Here is a 25,225-nt window from a genome sequence, read left to right on the forward strand (position 1 = left end):
GGCCGAGGGGAGCAGCGCCCGCCGCTCACGTGACCCCGCCCAGCTGACGGCCGCGACGCCCGCCCACCCCGCGTGCCAGCCCCGGGCCGCCATCTTGGAGAGGGCGGGGCTATGTAGCCTCTGGGGGGAGAGCGTCGCCATGTTGGGGAGGGCCCCGCCATGTTGGGGAGGGCACCGCCTTATAATCATAGAGTCACTAGAATCACTAGGTTGCACAGGACCCACCGGATCATGGAGTCCAACCATTCCCATCAATCACTAAACTATGTCCCTCAGCACCTCATCCACCCGTCCCTTAAACCCCTCCAGGGAAGGTGACTCAACCCCCTCCCTGGGCAGCCTCTGCCAGTGCCCAGTGACCCTTTCTGTGAAAATTTTTTTTCTAATGTTCAGCCTGAACCTCCCCTGGCGGAGCTTGAGGCCATTCCCTCTCATCCTGCCCCCAGATGAATCTGAGCATTCTGTCAAATTTTAAGCATCTGCTACAGCCTTGACCCCCTTTTAGGTCAGGCAGCGGGAACGTGAAGAGGTTCAGAGCTCTGGTATGAGGCGTGGTATGAAACAAGCTGGGGACAATCTGCAGCTACAGGGAACAGGAGAGAAAGTATGGAAAGCAGATAGTGCAGGATGAGGGCCCTCGGCTACTCACCGGCAACATGGCATTGAAGAGGTGAGTGATGAAGGTTGCGCCGTTGAAGGTTTCCCCTTTCTGGGAAAAAGGGAGGCTGCAAAGGGATCTGAACAGGCTGGACCGCTGGGCTGAGACCAATGGCAGGAGGTTTAACAAGGCCAAATGCCGGGTCCTGCACTTGGGGCACAACAACCCTGAGCAGCTCCAGACTAGGAGAAGTCTGGCTGGAAAGCTGCCTGGAGGAGAAGGACCTGGGGGTGTTGGTTGACAGCGACTGAACATGAGCCAGCAGTGGCCCAGGTGGCCAAGAAGGCCAATGGCATCTTGGCTTGGATCAGAAACGGCGTGGCCAGCAGGTCCAGGGAGGTTATTCTCCCTCTGGACTTGGCACTGGTGAGACCGCTCCTCGAATCCTGTGTTCAGTTCTGGGCCCCTCACCACAAGGAGGATGTTGAGGCTCTGGAGCGAGTCCAGAGAAGAGCAACAAAGCTAGTGAGGGGGCTGGAGAACAGGCCTTATGAGGTACAGCTGAGAGAGCTGGGGGTGTTTAGGCTGGAGAAGAGGAGGCTGAGGGAAGACCTCATTGCTCTCTCCAACTACCTGAAAGGAGGTTGTGGAGAGGAGGGAGCTGGGCTCTTCTCCCAAGTGCCAGGGGACAGGACAAGAGGGAATGGCCTCAAGTTCTGCCAGGGGAGGTTCAGGCTGGACATTAGGAAAAAAATATTTCACCAAAAAGGTCATTGGGCGCTGGAACAGGCTGCCCAGGGAGGGGGTTGAGTCACCTTCCCTGGAGGGGTTTAAGGGACGGGTGGATGAGGTGCTGAGGGACATGGTTTAGTGATTGATGGGAATGGTTGGACTCGATGATCTGGTGGGTCTTTTCCAACCTAGTGATTCTGTGAGTCTTGCAGCCTGTACCTGCGTGGAAATCTGTCTGGACTAAAGCCAATGTCACTAACAGTCTAAGCATTCACTCCTAAAGTTCTACTGGCAGACACTTCCAGTTCCCCCTGCTCCGCAGGGATGCCGTGTACCGCAATGCTCCACCCAGTGCTCCTGCTCGTGTGCTCATCCCGTTTGGTGTCCCGCAGTCATGCAGAGTCCCACACCCCATTGCGGGCTGTGCCCGGGCAGGGTGCTGATGGGACCTCTGCAATGAATCAGGAAAAGATAAGGAAGGAAAGATAAATGACAGGGAATGTAATTGTGCGTGAACATAACGTCCCTGTCTGGGCAGGAACTGAGTTTTAATGAGGTTGGATGCTGTACTTATCATTCCGTGCTGTCAAGGCTTGTCTGCAGCACAAGCTGCCTCTTGTTGTCAGTGGGATGCCAATAAAGACCTCTGAAATGAAAGGCTGCGAATGATGCTGATTGAGGCCAGGAAAATTATGTGCAGCACCATTAGGGAAATTTGAGGCTAAGAAGGCTTCAGGCAGGTTTTCCTCATCGTGGCTAAAATTGTTCACGGCTGGGGCATCCGGCAGAATATTGGCAGGAATGATTGGTGGCTTCATGCAGCTGAAGTTGAGGAGATTCCAAACCAGAGGATTGTGAAATGGCCCCTAACAGCGGCCCTGTGGCTTTAACTCAGAGGAATCTGTGGGGAGAGCAGCGCTCTGCCACGCTGCCTCACTGAATTCAGCTGTCAGGAGGCAAAGACAGCACCCACACCGCCTGTGGCCCAAGCGGGGCACTTCCATAGGAGCACACGCGCTAATAGACTGGTGACAGGAAAGTCTCTTGGCAGGGGAGGAGATGTTCAGAACACAAACGCTGACTGCTTGCAGTCATGTCCTACTTCACCCTGCAGAGCAGCAGCCCCACCTTGAGTACCAGGGGGCATAGGATAAAAAGGAACTAAAGGTGCTGTAGAGCATCCAGGGGAGGGCATGGACTTGGTGAAGGGTTTAGAGGGCAAGAGTGTGAGGAGCAGATGAAGTCACAGCCTGGAGGAGACTTTGGGGAGACCTCATTGCGCTCTGCAGCTTCCTCACACAGGGAGGAAGAGGAGCAGGCGCTGAGCTCTTCTCTCTGGCAACCAAGGACAGGACCCGAGGGAATGGCAGGAAGATGCCAGGGAAGGTTTAGATTGGATGTTAGGGAAGGTGCTTCCCGCAGAGGGTGGTGGAGCCCTGGAATAGCTCCCAGGGAAGCAGTCATAGCACCAAGCCTGACAGTATTCCAGAAGTGTTTGTCCAAGGCCCTCAGCCCCATGGTGTGAATGTTGGGGTGTCCTGAGCAGGGACAAGAGCTGGACTCGATGGTCGTTGTGGGTCCAAGTCAGGATATTCTAGTCTATGATTCTACAGTCTCCTGTGACAGATCCTGCCAGTGTCCACCCTGCTGACACTGTTATCACCCACCTTCCAGCCACAGGGAGATCCAACCTTCTCCCTGGCTGCGAGCCCCAAAGCAAAACACTGAATCAGAACACTGGAGAATGGCCCGGACCTCCTTCTGCACTGCTGGGAAATACAGAGCAGCCTGTGCCGAGATGAGAGGCAGGAAAATTCACCTCATTCATGCTGTAGGTGTGTCACTCAGCTCAGCTTCGTGTCACATATCTGTCCTGCTTAAGTCATACTCCTTTGGATGTTCTCCTTTTATTTCCCAGTATTCAATTAACTCTGCCTTACATCACCAGTAATTGCAAGCTCCATCTCTAGCAACCACGCATTCCCTCTCCCTCCTGCCCCAGGGATCGGCTGAGGGAAGCACGCACTGCAGTTTCACTTGCATTTTCTTTAGCTTCATTTTTTTTTCTCTTCAGGTTGAGTTATTTTTAACCTGGCTCAATTCCCAATTTATATTCAGTGCTTGGCAACATGAGAAGTTGTACCAGCGCTTGGGAGGAACAGGGGGTGCGTGCTACAGCCACGAAGAAAGAACCGGCTGTCCTGAGGGAGGCTCAGGCGGGTGCTGCTACCAAATGAAGGGTGCGTGGAAATGCAGCCTTGGCTTCTAATTTTTCATGTGCATTCATAAAAGAGGTCTAAGAAATCGTCCTAATGCACCCCCAGAGCCAGGGAGGCTGCTGGCATTAATGAGCTGGGAACACACTGCCCATCTTGGGAACATCAGTGATTTCCTCGCCTTAGGTAGACAAAGCCATAGGGTGTAGGTGGTGGTCATTATGCTCGGTCCCTTGAGGTCACCCCTTTGTGCTCCCCCAAAGGCAGAGTGAAGCACAGATGGAACAGCGTGGACGGGACAGTTCAAAGCACCCCAAAAAGATGTGGGGCTGAAACAGCCACTGGTACCTCCAGGGAAAATCCAGAGGACCCAGGTGTGGGTAGCTAGGGCCCGGCGGTCGGAAGATCTCGCGATGTACGGGAAGGTAGGACCCCCTCCCGGGTAGCCAATTGCGTATCAGTTCATGATGTAAGCAGACGGAAGTGACGTCATAAGCCCAAGCTATATAAGGCTGTGTTAAGTATCAATAAACGCCATTTGCCGTCCACCACATTGGTGTCTGCGAGCTGATGGTCCGAGTGGCCTGGGGTTGGCCACCGTGTCGTTCCTGAACCAGGTCGCCACGCCACGGGAGGCAACGCCACCCGAAGGCAACAAGTGGTGCCGAAACCCGGGAGCCGGCAAGGAGCTCCGGGAATCGGGAAGTCGCTTGGAATCGGGTGAACGACGGCCGGTGCGGCTGGACCAGCCCGGCGGGGAGGACGCTCCCGGACCCGCAAGGAAGATGGAAGCCCTTGTGAAGGTCGTATCGCAATTATATGAGACAGAGTGTAAGCCTAAAGATTTTATTCTCGCAGTTGCGAGGCTTTTAGAGCTTAGGGTCATTGACCAGCCGGTGGATATTCTCCACCCCGAGGTGCGGGATGAATGCACCAAAGCGTTAGCTGAGGAGGCGATGTCCTCGGGTTGTGCAAAAAGCCTTAAGTCGTGGGGGAAAGTTGTACAGGCCCTGCAGGAGGCCACGCAGGAGCAGGAGACCTGGGGGGCGGCAAGGGACTGTTTGTCGGCCACCCCGGGACTGGGGGTCGGGGCGGCCCCGCGGACCCTGCATCCCCCACGTGGTGATGATTATACAGAATCTAAATGTTTGCGAGAGGGGGATGCGTCCCCTCAATCCTCAAACCCCGGCCCGCTTACGGAGGGACAGAAACGAGCGGAATCCTTCTGGGGCGGGCTGGCCGAGGAGGCCAGGGGCGCCGCTGGAAAAGCGGAGCCCGAGGAAATCTCGGAAAGGCCGCCACCTTATGCGCCCCAAGATGGCGCCGAGCAGGAAAGGGAAAGGCGGGGTGAGAACGCTCGCGGCGGAAACAGGGAGGTAGCGCTGGAATTGAATAGCGCGAGCAAGCGTGACGGGCAGGAGAACATAATAGAGAAGGGTGGTGCGCGCGAGGGGCGGAGAGCCAGTCAGCGCCCGTCTGCTCCGAGCAGCAGGCGGGGCGAGCCAGGGGGAGGGGGCGGCCCCACCCGCAAGGGAGGTGGGCGGGGCCGGGGCCCAACAAAAAGAGATCGGGGCCCGGAAGTGGCCGGTCAGTCGAGTTCTGACTCCGGCTCGGACACTAGTCCGGGCGGGTGGGTCACAACCGACTCGAGCTCAGAGGAGGAGGGAGCGGGGGTGCATAGGGTTAAAAGCCGACACATCCCCACTCAAATTAAAGAAAAGCCGAGAGGGGGACAAATCCCTCTCACGGATTGGAGAAAAATAAAGATAGCATGTGCCGATTGGGCCCCATCGGCCAAGCTAGCATTCCCGGTCCGGATCACAGACGGGGGACAGAGGGTCCACTCACCAATAAACCCTAAGGACATACAAGCAATTGTTAAAGCAATTGCAGATAAAGGACTTAATTCTGCCATGGTCTCCACCCTCATAGACAGCGTTTTCGGTGGAGATGACATGCTGCCCTTTGATATAAAACAAGCTTGCAGATTAATATTCGACGGGGCAGGGATGATTGTGTTCAAACAAGAATGGGAGGACAACTGCGTGAAGCAGCTGGCCCAAGTAGCTGGGGCAGATCACCCACTGCACGGCTCCAGCCTGCAGCGGCTCATGGGAACAGACCCAACCATGATCACCCCTCAGGCGCAAGCTCAGGGCCTGCGGGCCCATGAAGTCATGGCAACTACCCGTGCGGCCAGAGAAGCCATTCGCACAGCTTCTAGAGTCATCGCCAAGCCATCACCATGGTCCACGATAAAACAAAGTGAAAGTGAGAGTTTCACACAATTCGTGGACCGTCTCCAGGCAGCAGTCGACTCTTCGAGCCTGCCTGCGGAAGCAAAAGGCCCGGTGGTAGCAGAATGCTTGCGTCAGCAGTGCAACTCGGCAACCAAAGAAATTCTGCGGTCATTGCCGGTGGGGTCGAGTATCGCAGACATGATCAAGCATGTCGCGAAGGAAGAGCATCTAGCCCCAATCCAGATGGCCGTTAGCACTGCAATAGCCAACGTGATGGCATGCTCTAAATGTGGCCAAGCGGGTCACGTTGTAACAAACTGTCCTCGGTTTAATGACTTGCCAACAGCATTCCCCCTGCGCCAGAATCGACCCAGAGGACCGTGTTGGGTCTGCGGGAAGCAAGGACACTTTGCCAAGGAATGCAGATCTAAAACTCAGGGAAACGGGAGGGGGAGAGGGCACCTGGGCCGCGCACGGCCCTCTCCCACTTGGGACACCAGGCGGCCCAACTATGCCAACCCCGAATGGGGCGAAGCACCCCTGAACCTGCAGCCCCCCCGACAAGCAACCAACTTTATGGCTCAACCAGCAGTCCAGTCGAACCTGCCCATATCTCAGGGACAGCAAGGACCACCCTCTGGGGGCGAGACCCCAGGGTGGCCCTGGCAGTGAAGTGTGATAACCCACCAGTGGTGTGGGGGACTTGTTCCCTTTATAATACCCTAAATGGCACCACTATTAGTGTCCCCTTTTTGATCGATACCGGAGCAGACGTTACAGTTATTCCCGAGACGAGTTGGCCCCCACGTTGGAAATTGGAAGACGCCCCTATGGTGGGAGGAGTTGGGGGATTAACCCGAGCTCGGAAGAGCGCTCAACCGATAGCAATAACGCTTCACACTGAAAAGGGGCCGGAGAAAACTATTACCCTCTTCCCATATGTTGTGTCGGGAGTCCCACCCCTGCTGGGAAGGGACGCTCTAGCCCTATTAAAAGCCAGAGTGACAAATTTACCGTAAGGGCCACTGCCGCATACCCACTTCCACCAATTAAACTGAAGTGGAAATCGTCCGACCCAGTATGGGTCGAGCAGTGGCCCCTGTCAAAGCCTCGAATGGATGCTCTTCTTGAGCTAATTGACCGTGAACTACAACGAGGTCATATAGAGCCTTCCACTAGCCCATGGAACACCCCAGTTTTCGTAATACCCAAACGAACCGGCGAGGGGTTTCGTCTCCTCCATGACCTGCGTGAGGTAAACAAGAAAATTCAACCAATGGGTCCTGTCCAAACGTTGTTGCCCATGAACTCTATGATACCAGAAGGACAACCTTGTGCTGTCCTTGATATTAAGGACTGTTTTTTCTCGATACCTCTACATGAGGCAGATAAGGAGCGGTTTGCTTTTTCTGTCGTGTTCCCGAATAGCCAACGCCCCAACTTGCGCTTTCAGTGGAAAGTGCTGCCTCAAGGAATGATCAACTCGCCTACTATTTGCCAAATTACGGTGGATCGAGCGTTAGCACCGGTCCGGTGCAGTGACCCGACCGTGACAATCATTCAATACATGGCATCCCGTATAATAGCACAGGACAAGCCATAGTCGAACGAGCAAATCAAACACTGAAATCTAAATTAGAAGTATTAGCAAAAACGGAAGGTTTTGTCAATGCCATTCCCCCAGGAAACCAAGCACGCCTGCTAGCGACTGCTCTGCTAGCACTAAATCAGTTCCCCCGGGGGGAAGAGGTGAATAGCCCAACCCAAAAACATTGGGCCACCCGAGCGTTAGAGGAAGGCCCGTTGGTCACAATTAGAAATGAGCTGGGAGAATGGGAACAAGGGTGGAGGCTAGTCCTGACAGGGCGAGGGTATGCTGCTATCAAGAAAGATGGTAAAATTAAGTGGTGTCCGCTTAAGTCTATTAAACCGGACTTACACGACAAAGCTAACGAAAACTGTGAGTTTCTGTCCACAGGATCAGATTATCAGATGCCCTTGTAACCCGTACGCCCCGGTGGCAGGAGAGGACAAGTCGACAAGCATCCTGCCCGCACCTGGGAGTACCGCACCGGCGGAATCCAAACAACAGCGACGTAGCCTCTATGGGAAGGGGCTGCTATCTGTTTGTGTAATTTTGATTTTAGAACTGATTGTAATAATCATATTGGTATTGGTCTTTAGACCCTGTGTATTGAGTAAGCTTGCGTCGTTTGTTAAGAGCTGGCCAGCGAAGGTTAATTTTATGTTTGTAGAATACCAGCAGCTGCTTTAAGAAGGTATTGGGTTAGCGCTACACCCAGTTACATTTAAGTTACCTTGGGCCCAAGTGTGCAAAGTGTTTGTTACTATGGAACTGTTGTTTACACGTTTTAGACTTTATATTTTAAATTCAGACTTTTGATGTTATATTTGAAACTTGTTAAGATTTTTATATTTGTTAATTTATTTAAATTTGGTAAGATTATGTATGGTTAAGAGTTTATATTTGCTAAGATTTTTATACTTTATAATTTTTTGGCTATTTCGTTAAGCATAGGGAGGGGGGAAATGTGGGTAGCTAGGGCCCGGCGGTCGGAAGATCTCGCGATGTACGGGAAGGTAGGACCCCCTCCCGGGTAGCCAATTGCGTATCAGTTCATGATGTAAGCAGACGGAAGTGACGTCATAAGCCCAAGCTATATAAGGCTGTGTTAAGTATCAATAAACGCCATTTGCCGTCCACCACATTGGTGTCTGCGAGCTGATGGTCCGAGTGGCCTGGGGTTGGCCACCGTGTCGTTCCTGAACCAGGTCGCCACGCCACGGGAGGCAACGCCACCCGAAGGCAACACCCAGGACTGGAGCCTGTGGTGAGCGCATCTCGTCCCCTCAACAAAAGGAACATGGCAAACACGAGGTTTCCCAGTTTCCTCATCCCACTCTCCACAGCCCAGCTCCCACTAGCACAGGTCTCAGGGCTGCAGACGCACATGGGACCCTGCAGGGTGGCTGCATGGCTGGGGCAAGGAGTCTCCTGCGAGCCCTGGGGCTGTGACCAAAACTGTGAGATGAGGAGCAAAGCTGGGACTGTCTCAGGAGCCAAACAAAGCGTGGCCAAACAGCATTCATTAGTGGGAACAAAAACGGAGAAGCTTTTCAGGACACAATCTTTTGACCCTGAAACAGAAAATTCCCACTCCAGGATACGTGCCAGTGGGAAGATTGACTCCGGGTTCATTTAATTACATCAGAAGAAAAAGATGGCTGATAGCTGCAGAGCAGAGATGTGCTAAGAGCAGAGGTGGCATTCCCTGTGTGTCAGACAGAGGTGACTCCTACTTGAGGACTGGCGATGGTTTGTGTAGTAAGGCTGGACAGAAATGGCAAAAAGTCATTAAAATCAATCCCACCCTGGTCAGACTGTGAGGGAAACAAGGTTTTTTGCCAAGAGAGCTGGTTTCATTCGATCTGCTGTTACTGCTTTAGTTTCTGGGATCAGTTTCTCTTAATGAGGTTTTTATTTCCCCAAAGCTTATTTACTTTCCCAGGTTACTGCACCTCTCTGCAAACCAGGACTCTCAAGCAGACAGTCCTTGGGCAATCACAGATAAAATCCTGCTGCTGAAAAATGCTTCTGCGACAGAGCAGTGAAAAAAAAAGAACAAAAAAGCCCTGCAGCCTTTGAGAAAAAAAAATCAGTAGGGGAGTACCCTGTAAGAGAGAGGGTAGCCAGCTCTGGAGGCATTATCTGTGCAGGCAGGCATCCCTTCCCAAGCCAGAAGCCACGGCTGAGGGACAGGGACACTTCCCTGAGCTGCTGCAGAGCCGCCCGCGCTCTCCCTCCGCAGGGCTGACTCACTCTGCAGTGCTCTCCGAGCGCAATCTGCCACGTTGCAGAGCACGGCGACGCGCCAGCAGACCCCGTTGCCTTCCTGGCATTTCACGCTCCGAGGTTGCCTCTGCCCCTCTTCCAACCCAAACTGTCCTTGCCAGATGGGACCACGCTCACATCCAGCACGCTGCTCTCCGTAGGCAGGGGAAACGGACCAAAAGGTGCAGGATTTTCTTAATGTCCTCAATCAGTCGAGAGATTTGATGATGCAGCAGCACCGGTGAAAGGACTGACAAGCAGGGTTTTGCCTGGGAGTCATCAGTGGATCTCGGGCATCGCTGTCAGGAACTGTGTGGCCGAGGAAACGTGCTCAGAGTGTCAATTTGACTCCTGGCGTATTTCCAGGTCTTCAGCACAAAGCATTCCTCCACCCACGCCTTTTGTTCTCTGCTCTGTCCTCCTGACTTCACGGATTTAGAGATGAACGAGAACCGCCTGATGTCCTGAGGCACGAACCAAATGTCAGCAATGGGATTCTGCAAGCATCCATTGCCACTTGAGCCTGGGAACTGGCTTCTGCAAGGGGGCCCTGAGCTACAGCGGGATCTGAAAGAGTTCCTATAGATCAGTGCTCTTCCAGTGCTTGTTTCTCTCGGAGATGAAAGCTGCCACCAGCATTGAGTCACACTCTTAAATGCAATTTGCTCATTTTTTTGTATGCTGGCAAAACCAGACAGCTGGCAGCAGGTCCCCCTTAAAAAAAATGTAAAAACAGACAATAAAGGTGTTTGCAGCCCCAAACAGGCTTTTTCCAGCCCTGCTACACAAGCAGAATCCAGCTCCTCTCACCAGAGCTGCATGATGGATGCGGCGCAGTGTCCCGAGAGCCTGGATTCCCGACCCACTCCCTCCCAGCTGTGAGGCTGCAGCAAAGCCCTGAGAAGGCTCCCACTGCAACTGCTCCCCGGAGAGAATCCTGCTGCTGTTTCCACAAGCGTTTATAGCTCCTGGGCAAGGCCTGAGTCAGAAGTTTGAAGTCTGCTACTTTGAGCTGAGGAACACAATTCAGAGCAGCTTTTCCTCTCAGCCCAGCAGACATCCAGGATTCTCCTTCCATCAGTTCAGGCCTCCACACAGCCCAACCGGCCAGGAAGAGCCCTTCCAAAACACCCCATGCCACAGCCCACCCTGACAGAAGCAGCTGAGGAAATGAGTGCCCAGATCAGTAATTTAGTGAACAACCAACCAATCCATTTGTTACTGCTTATTGACGATCAAACTACACCTTCCCAAAAGCATGAGAGAATCCATACCAGTGGAATGACTGGTTCACAGAGGTCCTGTTTGAAGACTACGGTGCCCCCAGGCTGGAGATGAAGGCTCCTGCCAGGACAGGAGCTCCAGCCACAGCTTTAGTGAGCTCCTCGTGCTCCAACCATAGAGCTGTCTAGTGGCACACAAGGCATAAGGGTGAAATGCATATACATCACAACACCTCCACTCCCACGCAGGCTGACAGAGGAGGTGGTTCCAATCTCTCCAGGTTCCTCAGCTTGGACTGAGCACAAGCACTACTAGTACCAGCTGTCTGTGCAATATTAACATCTTGGCTTGAACAAGGTGTCCAGAGAAGGGGAATGGAGCTGGGGAAGTACCTGAAGCCCAGAAGTCGCAGGAGCAGCTGAGGGATGTGGGCCTGCTTAGCCTGGAGGCAGAGGGGAGACCTCATCACACTCTGCAGCTCCCAGAAAAGAAGCTGCAGTAGCGAGGCTAGCGCTGGTCTGTTCTCCCAAGTGACAGGATGAGAGGAAATAGGCTCAAGTTGCACCAAGGGAGGTTTAGATTGAAGATTAGGGAACGTTACTTCATGGAAAGAGTTGTCAAGCACTGGCCAAGGCAGCCCTGGGAGGTGGAGTCACTACCATCCCTGGAGGGATTTAAAAGCCAGGTACACGTGACACTTAAGGACACAGTTCAGTGGTGGAAACAGAAGTGTGAGGTTAAGGGCTGGACTTGGTCTTACAGGTATTTTCCAACCTCCATGATTCTATGGTGAAGCTTGTGCTGCTTAACTACGGTTAAGGTAACACATTTCCAAAGGCAATTTGGAACAAGCTCCACACATGCAAGGGTCCAACATGTATTTCCTCTGTCAGCACTGCTCTGTGACACCTGTAACTCCTGTGAGGAGGCTGATGTAGCAGTCACTGGCTGCAGCAGCAGAACTTCAGCTCCAACACTTCCAATTCACAAGATTGAAAACACAAGTTCTGGAATGAGCCCATCTTGAGGAGTATATTATCCAGGTACTTTGGAGCCAATTGCTAACAGCACAGCTTTCCACCCAGCTGAGTCTCTGCAGAGCCCTCACAAGGATGAGTGGCCTAAAGGCTCAGGAGCAGCTCCTGCTCCTTGTCCTGCTGAAGGCTGCACTCCTGCTCTCAGACGTTGTGGGCTCAGGCCCTGCTGACAGCCCATTACACAGCACAACGTGCACCAGAGTGAGGCTGCGCTGCTGGGCCAGAGTGAGCACAGCACAACCACAGCCTCACCTTCCGACACACCACAAGTTCTGTCCATCAGCAGCACTCAGTCACTTCAGGAACCTGCCTCCCCCATGAAGGATTCGATCCTCTTCCCAAAGGAGCACAAAATCAGAGGCAGAGGACTCATTACAGCAATGTAGTGAGGAAGTTTTATTCGGAAACATGGTAGAAGTTTGTAACCCAACACTGGGTGCACGACTCTGATGCCGGAGCATACGCAGTTACTACTGAAACACTGGAGTGTTTCGGACAGTTGCTGTAATAAAACACAATTCTCATACTCCAATACCAGGACACTACAGCAATCTTGAGAATCAAAGTTACATCCAAGGAATTCTCTGCACTTACAACTGACCCCACAGTGTAATCTACCTAGATAAGATTAATAGATATAGCATGGGAAATTGAAAATCCTTGCTCCATAGATGTATGAACATGTCAAGTCTTTTATAAATAAACATCCAGTGAAGAGAAAAAATTACATTTCTAGTTCATATTTATACATAAAGTACTAACAGCAATGGGTGGAAAATTGCACACAGGCTGCCCCGAGCCAGGCAGCCGGCTTGGAGCAGCCCATCCAATTGAATATTGAATACACACAGGACAAACAAGTCACTAACATACATTGCGCATTTACAAGAGATCAACTACCAAATTGGGACAACTGTACACATTGGAGACCATTGTCATTCTGGAGCTTGTTTTTAAAGGTGGATTTGTTACATCTCTTTACATCATACTGGAAGGTTTACTTTGTGGAGAGGATAAGGGCAACGATGAGGCCGTAGAGACCCAAGACTTCAGCGAAGATCAAGATCAGGATCATGCCCACAAATAACCTGGGCTGCTGCGCCGTTCCCCGAACGCCAGCATCACCCACGATGCCAATGGCAAAGCCAGCAGCCAGACCGCTGAGGCCCACACTCAAGCCAGCGCCCAGCTGCAGGAAACTCCTGTAGGACAGAGATGGAGAGTTTCAGTGGCAACAGGACACCCAGCCCCTCTGCTTCAGGCTCTTCAGTCCTCAAGTGAAATACAAATTAACATTTAAAGGGAGCCTTTCTCCTGCAGGAAGTGTTACTCTGCTCTTTAAGCAGCACAGTGCCTTGCACAAGGCAGATGCTTCCTGAGGCTCCTAGCTCTGACAGGTAAAGAAATTGGCAGCTACACAAGATCTTTAGCTGACATTCAGGCCTGGCCCATACACAACAAAGCTCGGCTTGCTGGGCTCACGAGTTCACGTGGCCACCCAGCTTTTGTCCATGGCCTCTTTGAGCAGTGCAGGCCTGGCACGCACCCAGAGCCATGCTCACTGCAGCCATACAGGCCAGCCTGCAGTGATCCCTGCCCCACAGCACTCTGTGCCCTCTAACAGCTGCTTTTTGCCTCCCACATTTAGCAACTCAGCCCCAGCAAATCCAGGTGACCATTAGGTCTCTTGCACTGCAAGAGCTGGTCAGGAAGGGCCTGGTTTTCCAGGCAGGGGCACCTGCCAAGCCATCCCCATCAACATCTGGCACCTGATAAACACAAAAGAGCCTTCATACCTGCTGTCTTAGATCACAGCATGTCAGACCAACTACACTACCCATCAGCTGTAGCCCATACAGCAACTGATATCTGCTGCTAGACCTCAGCATTGTTCTACTCTGAGAGGACTCAAGCCAGCTCCAGCTATTCTCAAAAGCCAAGAGCAGATTAAGTTTCAGACTGTAGCTGGTAGAGAGACCTGATGTTTGGCTTGAGGATCGATTTACCAGCACATAAGGCAGCAAACAATATTAATTATTCACTTGCATCTCCCAGGCAACAGGAGTATTTAAACTTGTGTGTTCCAGGTGTAGAACATGGCACCATGAGCCAAGCTGAGCCTCCTCTCCCTGCACTGCCTGGACACAGTTTCTTTCAAGCCCTAAACTATGGAATTTTTCCCAGCCGTGATGTCCAAGCCGCTGGCTAACACGGCAGCTGACCAGGCCACGCTGCCACTGAGGCAAAATCCATCCCTGCTGCCATGGCCAGGTCCAGAGGATTGGGCACTGACAGCCCTTCCTGGGGCCTGGAGCACAACCCACCCACGCAGCAACCAGACAAACAGAACAGGCAGAGGCAGCGACTTACTTGAATAGCGTGATGGAAGGTGAGAGGGCGTTGGCAATGAGGACAGCCACTACGAGGCCATAGATTGCTATAATTCCCGCCATGACCACGGGGATGATGGACTTCATGATGAGCTCAGGCCTCATGACAGACATGGCTGCAATCCCCGTGCCGCTCTTTGCTGTTCCATAGGCAGCTCCCAAGGCTGGAAGAGAAAAAAATGCATCAGATTCTCCCAAACGCCATCTCCTTTGCTGAGCTGCAGCGTTAGGAGAGCTGAATCAGCACAGGGTAGAACTATGCAGAACTAACATGGTCCCTCAGCTGCTTGGTTTGTCAGCTGGAAATATTCCCCACAGGATGAGGAAGTGACCTACCCAGAATCCCAGACCAAAGCTGGATCAAGAAAAAGGTGCTGACAACAGAATGCCTTCCAGGCAAACTCACTCCACCACAGACATTCATTCCTTGTTTAGGAACCAAAACCCAGCATCCAAATCCCAACTCATAACCGCAGTTGGTGCTGAGCCCACATGGAAAGGCTTGACTCTGCTGAGAAAACCCAGCAAATCCCACCTTTCTAGCACAGCAGGATTAACTAACCCTGCTGAAAGCTGGGATTTACAGCCACTGCAACCTTGGGCCAAGCTGTCTGATGCACCCAATGTTTAACAAGTCACGTTCCCAGGGCCTCTTCTCCCACAAAACCTCTCTGCTGAAGGTCCAGCCTGGGGTTAAATTCCAGGCTCACCAGACACACACACAGAGATGGCAAGCTTGCATATTGTTGCTGGACTTTGTTCCTCAGAGGAAGGACATGTGTCATGTGTCAACAACCTCACCAGTGAAAGATTCAGGTCCAAACAGTTGTTAATCCAACCACTGGAAGTGCAGGGTATGGCTTTGTAGGTTAGAGGGTCACAACCCTAAGGGTCACTGATCACTGGACTGAACACTTGTGCAGAGACAAACAAACCCAGATCTCAGTTTTCAAAGCAGAACACAGACTCAGCACCTCCAGATGACAACTCCCAGAGGGGACCAAAAACACCACCCCAAAACATAATACAGACTTTTCTAGGCAGAGGCTAAGTCTCACAAAAGCCTCCACAAATCCCAGAGGAACTGGGACAGGTTGGAGAGGTGGGGCTGTGCAAATCTCATGGAGTTCACAAGGCCAAGGGCAAGGTCCTGCACCTGGTCAGGGCAATTCCAGCACAAACCCAGGCTGGGTAGAAAACGGACTGGGAATAGCCCTGAGAAGGATTTGGGGTGCTGGGGGAGAAGTTGAACATGAGTCAGCAATGTGCGCTCACAGCCCAGAAACCAACGATGTCCTGGGCTGCATCCAAAGCAGCAGGACCAACAGGACAAGGGAGGGGATTCTGCCCCTCTGCTCCATTCTGGAAAGACCCCACCTGGAGCCCTGTATCCAGTTTTGGAGTCCTCAGCACAGGAAGGACACAGAGCTGTTGGAGCATGTCCAGAGGAGGCCACGGAGATGATCCGAGGGCTGGAGCACCTCCCATACAAGGCTAAGCTGAGAGAGTTGGGGTTGTTCAGCCAGGAGAAGAGAAGGCTCAAGGGAGACCTTAGAGCAGCTTCCAGTACTGAAAGGGCCTCCAGGAAAGCTGGGAAGGGACTCTTGATCAGGGAGGGCAGGGATGGGATGAGGGGGAATGGTTTCCAGCCACAAGAGGGGAGATTGAGATGAGATCTTGGGAAGAAATGTTTTGCTGGGAGAGTGGGGAGGCCCTGGCCCAGGTTGCCCAGAGGAGTGGTGGCTGCCCCATCCCTGGAGGTGTTCAAGGCCAGGTTGGATGGGGCTTGGAGCCCCCTGATCCAATGGGATGGGCTTTGAGGTCCCTTCCAATCCAAACCATTCCACGATTCTATAAAATACCTCATCCTTTGATTCTGAAGTACTGGAAAAGGCCCCTTTCCTTCCGATGTTCCTCCCAAGTACTGTAGAAACTCCTTAACTCTCAGCTGCACCTACCTTCTCCCAAGATATGACACGCAGCTCTACAGCCATCCAGGAATAAGTTCTTGAAGCAGCACTGCAAGGTACGTAGGAGGTTGGGCAGTCTTTCCAGACACCACCAGACTGGTATTCAAAGATTACACTCCTATTCAGCACAAAAGAATGCTCCCATCTGCTCTAGAAGTCTACTGGAGCATTAAAGCCATGGGGATACCAAACCTTTGTACTGCTCAGAGACTCAGTGGTGTCTGCTCCACTCAAAGCCTGATATTTTTGACAAGGGAGAGCTGCTTGTTCCCAAAGACCTGCAGCTGCCTCTCAGAGCAGCATTCAAGTGCCAGCTGAATGGCAGACCAGAAGAGCTGCTGGGTGCTACCTGGCCGGTTTCAGATATGTGCTTTCTCGCTTCTTGCTTGGCAGTTCCATGCAGTCCATCCTCAAGCAGTCAGGACCGGAGCAGCAATCCCCCTGGCTTCACACTGAGACTTCACAAGGTGAACATAAGCAGCCCCACAGCACCAACCCCAAACACCATCAGAAGGGAGCTCAGGTTTTTGTAACTGAACCCGAAGGGAAAGCCTTCATCTCCTACAAACTGGTTCTGTCCCAGCAAAGCTTCTGCCCCTCTCCCATCAGAGCTGGGAGCAAAGGGCTGTTCAGTGCCATTCAGAACCTGCATCCACCTTGGCAGGAAGCCTAAGGCAAGAGCAGAGCATAAGCTTTACCTGCACACATCTGCTTAGCCTGGCAGCCAACACATGGGCTCAGCTCACAGCGTCAATGATGGTCAAGCCCCTGGGAAGCCTGGAAACAAACCAGCAGCTTGAATTATGAGCCTTTTCTGTTGGATGAAGCATCTAAGGGCTGGAAAGAATGAATCAAGATTCAGGATATCACGACTCCCAGACTAGAGCACTTTGCAAAAAACATCTCTCCTGTCTGGAATCTTTTATAAGCCTCTCCAGAAATGCAGAGGCTCATGAGGGAAGTTCACTATTTAAAAATAGATCAGTCATCACTTCCTCCAAGTCCTGAGTTACTTAAAGCTGTTGCAATTAATGCAGCGATGGATTACAGAAGCAGATTTTGTAATCCCATTTACAGAAAGTCAGCCTGCTTAAGCTTTTGGGGAGGGGCACCAGCACAAGTTCCTCAATTCCTAGTTATTATATTCCAGTTGCGACAGGCAAGGAACAGGCAAGAGCTTCTGCCTTGACCTTACTCTAGAGTAGCCAGTTTCTGATGGTGAAGTGCTCACTCCCACTGGCAGACAGAGGTGTTAAAAATACAGCCTCAGTGCCTGGCACCTCTGCTCCCCACACACTTCCATCAACATCTTGACCAACTCACATTGGAGCCCCCTGCAGCTGCACCTCCAGGCTCTTGCCTCAGCACTCTTCATCAGTCCAAGACCTTCTCCTCACACCTTTGTGAGCAGCCCTGTGTCACAGTCCAGGTGGCACTGAGGATACCCACTCCCCACCACTGCACACCTGCCCAGCAGCACCACTATCCAACTACAGGCTCACAGCACCTGGGTCAATCCTCCTGCACACTGGGACCTGAACCACTTGGCAGCTCCATGAAGCACATATGCATCATCCACTGCATTTCAGCACGCCTGATGAGCAGGAAGGATGCATCTTCCAAAATCCTGTCAGTGAACAGGGTTTGTGAGAGACAGTGAAAAGGAAAAGCAGCTGTACTCCCATCCCACACCAGGACTCCATGTGTGCTTCAGACCATACAGCCCTATCCCCTCCAACACAGAACAGGCCAGCTGCAACACCACCTTTGAATCACAGTTATCTAAACAGAGAAGCAGCACTTGGTCCACCAAGCTCCACCGCAAGGGAAAGCTGTTCTGCCGGTAAGCAGAAACTGCGCTGCTTCCCAAGTCAGTGGTATCACAACATAGAGTTCACTTTACACCCCTGAGCATGCCTGGCTCAAACGTTAACCAGATTTCAAAATACTTCCGAAGAGCAACTCCTTGAGCTCATGAGCCAGAGCTGGCTCAGTAGTGCTCTGGGGACCAAACACACTCCAACAGGGCCCAGGATATGCTGCTGGGCCACAGCAGCTGCTGTGTGGTTGCCAGTGGTGGTAGCAGAGGTGGTGCAGCCACATGGCATCAAGATAGCTGATCAACCAGAAAGTCATTTTCAGCTGGGGACAGCTTCAGGAAGGACTGAACATCAGCTGTAGTCTTGCCACTGCCATGACCTTCTGTGAAGCTTTGACTCCAATATTCACTGCCGGAACTCAGGCAGCCAGTAGTTCAGACCAAGTGCTGGACCAAGAATTAGGACCAATCTTTTGTAGCTATAGTTACAGCGCTCAGTAAGGTCATGCACCCAGCACGTTAATCTCACAGCTAAGTCAGCTGCAAGTCACCTCACACAACTCTCCCTTGATACAGAAAGAGGATGTTTCAAAGCCTTGTGTTGGCTCTGCGAAGTTCTGACAGATCACAGAATGGTTTGGATCAGGAGGGATCTCAAAGCCCATCCAATTCCACCCCTGCCATGGGCAAGGACACCTCCCACTGGCCTTCAACACCTCCAGGGATGCGGCAGCCACCACTGCTCTGGGCAACCTGGGCCAGGGCCTCCCCACCCTCACAGAAAAATATTTCTTCTAAGATCTCATCTCGATCTCCCCTCTTTCAGATGAAAACCTTCCCCATCATACCATTCCTTCAATCCATCATCAAGAGCCCCTTCCCAGCCTTTCTGGAGCCCCTTTCAGTACTGGAAGCTGCTCTAAGGTCTCCCTTGGGCCTTCTCTTCTCCAGGCTGAAGAACCCCAACTCTCTCAGCCTGTACAGGAGGTTCTCCAGCCTTTGGATCATCTCTGTGGCCTCCTCTGGACTCAATACCCACCACAGACTGACCACATCTCTGGGGACTCTCCAGACAGGGAACCATTAGCAGTTTCAGCACCCACATGCCCAGCTCCAGAACAGAGGTTCAGAACCAGCCACACGCTCCAGCAGCATTTGGTCCACCACACCAACAATTCCTTCTGTGTCACAGCAGGGAGAATCACAACACAAAAGACTTCCAGAGCACAACTAGGTAGACTTGTCCTGCTTTAAGAATGCACTAGTAACACAAGTCAAATCCTTAATGAAGATTCCACAGGCTACTACTATAACGCACCTGGAAGAGCACTCTAAGAGTACTCTTATCTGTAGTCCTTTATAATGATTCCAGCCCAAAGCAGCTGATGTCTGCAGTAGTGAGTCTTCCCTTGAACCAGACAGCAGACATCCAGTCACCTCAATGCTTGCTTATCCTCAAGCTGGTTCTATTAGAGGCGATGCCCACGTCAAGCACAGCCCTGGCTTCCACGCCAGGGACCAGGGCATTTTCAAAGCAACAGCCACGCCCTGCAGCACCACATCTAACACTGCTCTGCCTTGGGTTACAGTAACAGATACTCCATGGCTGCCTTGGAAAAACCGTGTTGCTGTGCCCAGTTGCACCTCCACAAGAGAGACAGCGACATGAGTGGAAGTGTATCCAGAGCTTCTGCAATTCAGATGGTGCTGGTGGCAGGCTGGCTCCAGTCAGTCCCCAGCAGTAACTGGAGGGGTAAACAGATCGGCAGCCCTTCAGCAAGCTGCAGACAAAAAATCCTTGATTTGCCTGCTGTAGGATGCATGACAGCAAGCCTTTTGTCCTTCCCTCCTGTTATGAGAGTGTGGGGGCTCAGACAAGCCTGGCACCAGCAGCCAACAGCATTATCAAAGCCAGCCTGCAACGCTCACAGGCCATTCACTCTAAAACTGAAGTCAGAAGTCTAGCAGCTCCTTGAGGGGCTGCGATAGCAGCAGCCAGAGGAAAAAAAGGAGCCCCCAGTTGGCTGTTGGAGCAGTGGGGACTGCTGCAGGCTGAGCTCTGGGCTGTGCTCTCTGTGCCTGAGAGAATATCACCATGGCTGTTGGGGTTTTGGTGGGTTTTTTTTTTTCCTCCTCCAAACTGCAGCATAAAGACTCAGCCTCACCATGGAGTACAGGCTGGCTCATCACTTGGTATTTATCTTTGCCATCACACAAGCTCCATTACAACCTCACAGATGGCCAACTCTACAGCCTGGGCACACCACTGGACTCCAGGTACTGCCTGGCAGACTAGTTCTTGTCACTAGTTTGGCCTTTCCATGTGGTCAGTCTCACAGCAGTTCACAGCCCTCACCAGCCAGCATCTGCAGCTCAGCCGCCTCCTTCCCAAGACATGGGAAAACCACAGTCATCTGACAGCATCCACCAGACTTGTGCAGCCAGATGAGCCTGACTGGGAGCCTCATGCTCACAGGAGTCAGTGTGAAGGAAGCAAGTTCAGCAAGTTGTGCCTTGCTGTCTGGTTGGACCACACGCAGGTGGAAGCATGTGCTTCTGCAAAACCACTGTGTGCAGCACCAGCCTGAGCAGGCAGGGAAGTTCTTCAGGTTGCAACTGGTGCTTGAACTCAGTCAGGCTTTGGACAGTTGGAAAAGGCCAGTGTTCCGAGCATTCATCTCCACTTCTGCTCCGAATGTTCCCATCAGCAGGGAAAGATCCACAGACTTTGAGGTCTACAGTGACTTCAGGGTGAGAGAGGATGCCCACCAGGTATGCCTGGGAGCTGCAGCAGCCACAACTGCTTACTCTGCTTGAGCCAGCATTCACCTTGATGCTCCATCTGGTTTTTGATTGATCCCAAGACCAGCATTTACTGATCTGAAGTGACACTCTTGTTGAGATGCCTTCCCTTAACTTGACCAAGCAGTACTAGCACTGACTGGTTCACTACTGTTACCACACTCCAGTTTTGACACTCCACTAGCCAGCCTCTGGCCCCCAGTCCTCCTGCCCATGCCACGATGCCTCTAAAGCACCCTAACGATGTGGAACAGGCGACCACCTCAAGCTGCACTCTGCCATTCCACTTTTACCTACAATCTCCTCCCAGGAGGATGCCTGCAGCTCCTTATTGAAAGAAGCGGCTCTTTCTCACCCACCTCCCCACTCAGATGGTATTTCAGGAAGCACGCATGATTTGCCTTCAGGGCTGCAAGCTGTTTGTAGTCAAGACGCCTCTGGAATGGGACTGTGCAGGGCTGTCAGCCACATCAAGCTGGATGTTCCGAGCCAGCAATTTCACCAGGGAGGCCCCAAACAGCCAACTGCTACAACACCTGCAGCCCCAGTTTAAAATGAAGAGCACTGTTCCATTTGATCAGCAGCAACAGTGAGCACAGACATGGGACTGACCTTAACACTGCTGCTGGAGCTCTCTACATGAATGCTCTTCCAGATGCTTGGCAGTAAATCAGCACTGAAGACACTCAATGCCTGCCCAGAGCACAGGTGACTGCTATGCTCTATAACCACACTCTAGGGGCCAGTGGTTTGCACCCAAGACATCCTGCTCTTCTACACAAACATCAGCAAGCACAGATCCAGGCATCTTTGCCCAACACCATGCTTTTCCATTCTGGTACATCAAAGTCACACAGAAAAGCCGCAACAATTTGCTCCCTCACCAGCATCTGACACTGAGCCACCCACTGGAAATAAAGGAAGCTTGGCTATCAGAACAACTTGTAACCAACAAATGAAGAAGCAGGCTTAAAGACAAGGTCACGGCAGACAGCTCTGGTCTTTCTGGCTGCCATCGGTGCTGGCTGCCCAGAACGAGCTCTGCTGCTTATCAGCCACCAGTAGCCAACATCCAACAGCAAACTCCACCATGGAACACTGCTTGTTGTCACATCAAACCAGCTTGCACAGTACAGAACCTGCATGTGTTTACTAGAAACAGGTCTTGATACTACCAGCTCCACAAGAATGTGATCTTTAGATGTCAGCATGAGTCAGACCTGATCCCTGCACTAATGAACACTGATCTGGAACAATTTTATTTGGTTGGTGCTAAAGTCACTGCCATTTCTGCATGGAAGCTGCAATGCTTCGTCTGTATTAACCTTTTATTTAAGTGTTCAGGTAGTAGCTGTTCAGGCTATGCACCACTTAAAGCATGAAATTTAGTTTTATTTATTTATGCCAGTGGTTTCTCTCTGCTGTTCATTCTATATTATGCTGTGAAATGGAAAAAGCAAATTCGAGAAACTTCATTGTACAGATTCAAAAGGGGATATAAAGCAGCAGGAGTTGCTGCAATATCAACCAAGCATTAGGCCAGGGCACCAATAGACATATAGCTCAACAGTGGCTCCAAACATTTAGTGATTGAAATGAGAGCCTTTTAGCTGAGGAGGTCGTGGGTGTCCTGCCACAGACAACACCCAGCTACAGGATGGTATTGAAGGGGAACCACACAAAACAACTTGAGGCTGAAGAAGGGCTCTGTGTTAACCATTTAATTGTTGTTCAACATTTGCACCAAATTGGAAAAGTCAAAAAAGCTCAAATGGGGCCACAGAGGCAGGATGAAAATAAAAAATCACCACTACGAAGTCTACCCTGCGCTGCTTTTGCACAACAAAACCAATCCATTTCTCAATTGCACTGCGACATGTGATGGAAAATGGATTCTATACCACAACCAACAGCATTCTGCACAGCAGCTGGACTGAGGTGAAGCACCAAACACTTCCCCAGATTGAAGCTGCACCAGAAGATGGTCTCTTTGCAAGTGGAATCATCCACTACAGCTTCCTGAAACCTGGCAAAACCATCCCAGCAGAGAAGGATCACCAGGCAATTGACAAATGTACCAAGAACTGCAACTTCACATCCACCACTGGTCAAGCAAAAAGGACCAGTCCTTCTCCATGACAACATCTGAAGTATGCTGCAAGCTGAGCTGCAGAACTCCCTCCCCCAGCTCTCTCCCAGCCCTCTCCTCACCCACTGCCACATTTTCAAGCATCTCAAAAACTCCCTGCAGCACCTCAGGATTCCTTCAAAGAATTCATCAGATCCAGGAGTACAGAATGGTCTGCTACCAGACAACATCAATTTCTTGCTGGTGAAAATTCATGGATTCCAATGGTTCTTATGTTGATGTTTAAAACCACCAATTATATTTGCCCCAACCTAACTGACTGTTTCACATCACTTCCCAAACAGACTTCTGACTTCTAAATCAGGGCGAGAATTTTAACACCTAACAATTAACATCAGAACATGCTGGGGTGTCACATCCCTGTGAAGAATGCTACACAGCACTGCAACATTAGTTTATCCTACATTGATGCCTCTGCTATATTGCCCTAAAAATCCCAGTTGCTTCACTAAACAAGCAGTTCTGCAATGTTCGTAACTAAAAAACCTGCATCAGCAGCATCGATAACTTGTTGTCTAGTGACCAAACCCACAGATGTGCTCAGGCCCTCACAGGAGGCCCAGTACTGCCAGGATCAGGACTATCCAACTCAGCTTCTGCACCAAAGACCAGTCCCATCCCAGCACTAACAATCATTACCAAACCTTTGTCAATACCACCTCTGCACTCACTCCAAATGACCCAACTCGAGCTTTCCTCTTTCACTGGCAAATCCGCAGCATCACGCCATTAAACCTGCAGTTCTAGGGAAGTGCTTCCCCTCCCACTGTGGACACGCCACACAACACTGAATTCCTATTAAAGCACTGACGCAAGCTTGCATCCCTCAGTGATGTTTCCAAGCTCGCCTATCACAAAACCAGCCTTAAAAGGCCACACAACCATGCTGTTCTGCTTCCAATTTTCCAACAGGAATCCATCCACTGCCTCCTTCCCCATGAAGGAAGTTGAGCATTTAGCCTCTTTGCAATTTTGCAAGAAACAAGGATCTGCTTTTATCCACCAGATCTCAGCCACTCCTCCACGACCTCCACTAGCCAACAGGCAGGCAAGTCAGTAGTCCCACTGCTGGCTCCTAGAGCATTCCAGCTATACTGTTTTCAGGGAAGTCCTTCCCTTATCAGTAGGCACAGGGATGGTGCAGCCACCACTTCTCTAGGCAACCTGGGCCTCCCCACCCACTCATGTGCAATTTCTTCCTAACATCTATTCTTCCCTCTTCCAATTAAAAGCCAATATCCCACTCTCCTCACAGTTAAAAGGAAGGGCAGGAACCGACCGACTCATTTTAACGCATAAACCCCAGCACAGGCGATTCAAACGCTCCCACAACCCCAAGGACTCGGTCCTTGCGCTCCCGAGGGGACCCAGGATGCGGCTGGAACACCCGGTGCCGGTACCCGGTGGGGGGGGAAGGGGGGGGAGCGCTGCCCCCGGCGCCGCCGCAGTCACGTGGCGCGGGGGCTCGGCGCGCGCCGCGGTGACGTCACCCGCGCAGAGCCCCTCCCGGTACCCGGATGGAGCCGAGGCTGGGGGGGAGGGGGGGCGCATCGCCAGGCCCGGGGGCGCCCCGCCCGCCCGGCCCTGGGGTCCCGGGAGAATGATTCCCCATCCCCCACAATCCCATTGCCACCCCCGCTCCCCTTCCCCCAGCCCCCTCGCGCTCACCGCTGAACACCATGGCGGCCGAGGCGCCCATCACGGCGAAGAAGGAGGCGTACTCGGGGCTGGCGCCGGAGGACATGGCTGCGCGCCGGGCCGGGCGAGGCGGCGCTGCGAGCGGGAGCGCGAGAGGGCGGGGTGGGGGGGGGCGGGGGCTCCTCCGCGGCGCCGGTGCTCGCGGGCAGCGCCGGCCGCAAAATGGCGAAGCGGAGGAGAGCGGGAGGGAAAGGAGACGCGGCGGCGGCTGCAGGCGGCGGGGGGCTCGAGGCGGCACGGAGCTCCGTCCCGGCGGGGAATGCGCGGCGGCCCGGACGCTGCGCCCTAAATACTGCCTCCGCAGGACAAAATGGCGGCGGCGCGCGCGTCACGTGATCCGCGCCCACCGCCCCTCGCCCCACCCACGGCCGCCTCCACCGCCGCGGGCACCGGGGGGGGGACACTCCCGCCTCTCCCTCCCCTTCCCCCGCCCCCGATTCCCCGCGCCCGGTGCCGCCGCTTCGAACAGCGGATCTCGCCCCGCTCTTCACACCGCC

General features: G+C 52.5%; 1 protein-coding gene across 1 annotated transcript; it reads right to left on the bottom strand.

The window, feature by feature from the left end:
* Window positions 1-12,272: 12,272 nt before the first annotated feature.
* ATP6V0C (ATPase H+ transporting V0 subunit c) lies at window positions 12,273-24,987 on the bottom strand. The gene is made up of 3 exons (XM_069869809.1): window positions 24,699-24,987; window positions 14,271-14,454; window positions 12,273-13,102 (listed from the first exon to the last, which is right to left on the bottom strand). The coding sequence occupies exons 1-3, from the start codon at window positions 24,772-24,774 to the stop codon at window positions 12,898-12,900; spliced, it is 465 nt and encodes a 154-aa protein (XP_069725910.1). The 5' UTR covers window positions 24,775-24,987; the 3' UTR covers window positions 12,273-12,897.
* Between the last annotated feature and the right edge of the window lie 238 nt (window positions 24,988-25,225).

Source organism: Phaenicophaeus curvirostris, chromosome 16 (genome assembly GCF_032191515.1).
Source record: "Phaenicophaeus curvirostris isolate KB17595 chromosome 16, BPBGC_Pcur_1.0, whole genome shotgun sequence".
NCBI lineage: Eukaryota > Metazoa > Chordata > Aves > Cuculiformes > Cuculidae > Phaenicophaeus > Phaenicophaeus curvirostris.

Excerpts from the sequence above, each read along its gene's own strand:
- ATP6V0C (XM_069869809.1), bottom strand. The coding sequence starts at position 24,774 with ATGTCCTCCGGCGCCAGCCCCGAGTACGCCTCCTTCTTCGCCGTGATG. Across the intron at positions 14,455-24,698 it reads GGCCGCCATGGTGTTCAGCG|CCTTGGGAGCTGCCTATGGA; the intron begins GTGAGCGCGAGG and ends TTTCTCTTCCAG. Across the intron at positions 13,103-14,270 it reads CCTTCCATCACGCTATTCAA|GAGTTTCCTGCAGCTGGGCG; the intron begins GTAAGTCGCTGC and ends TCTGTCCTACAG.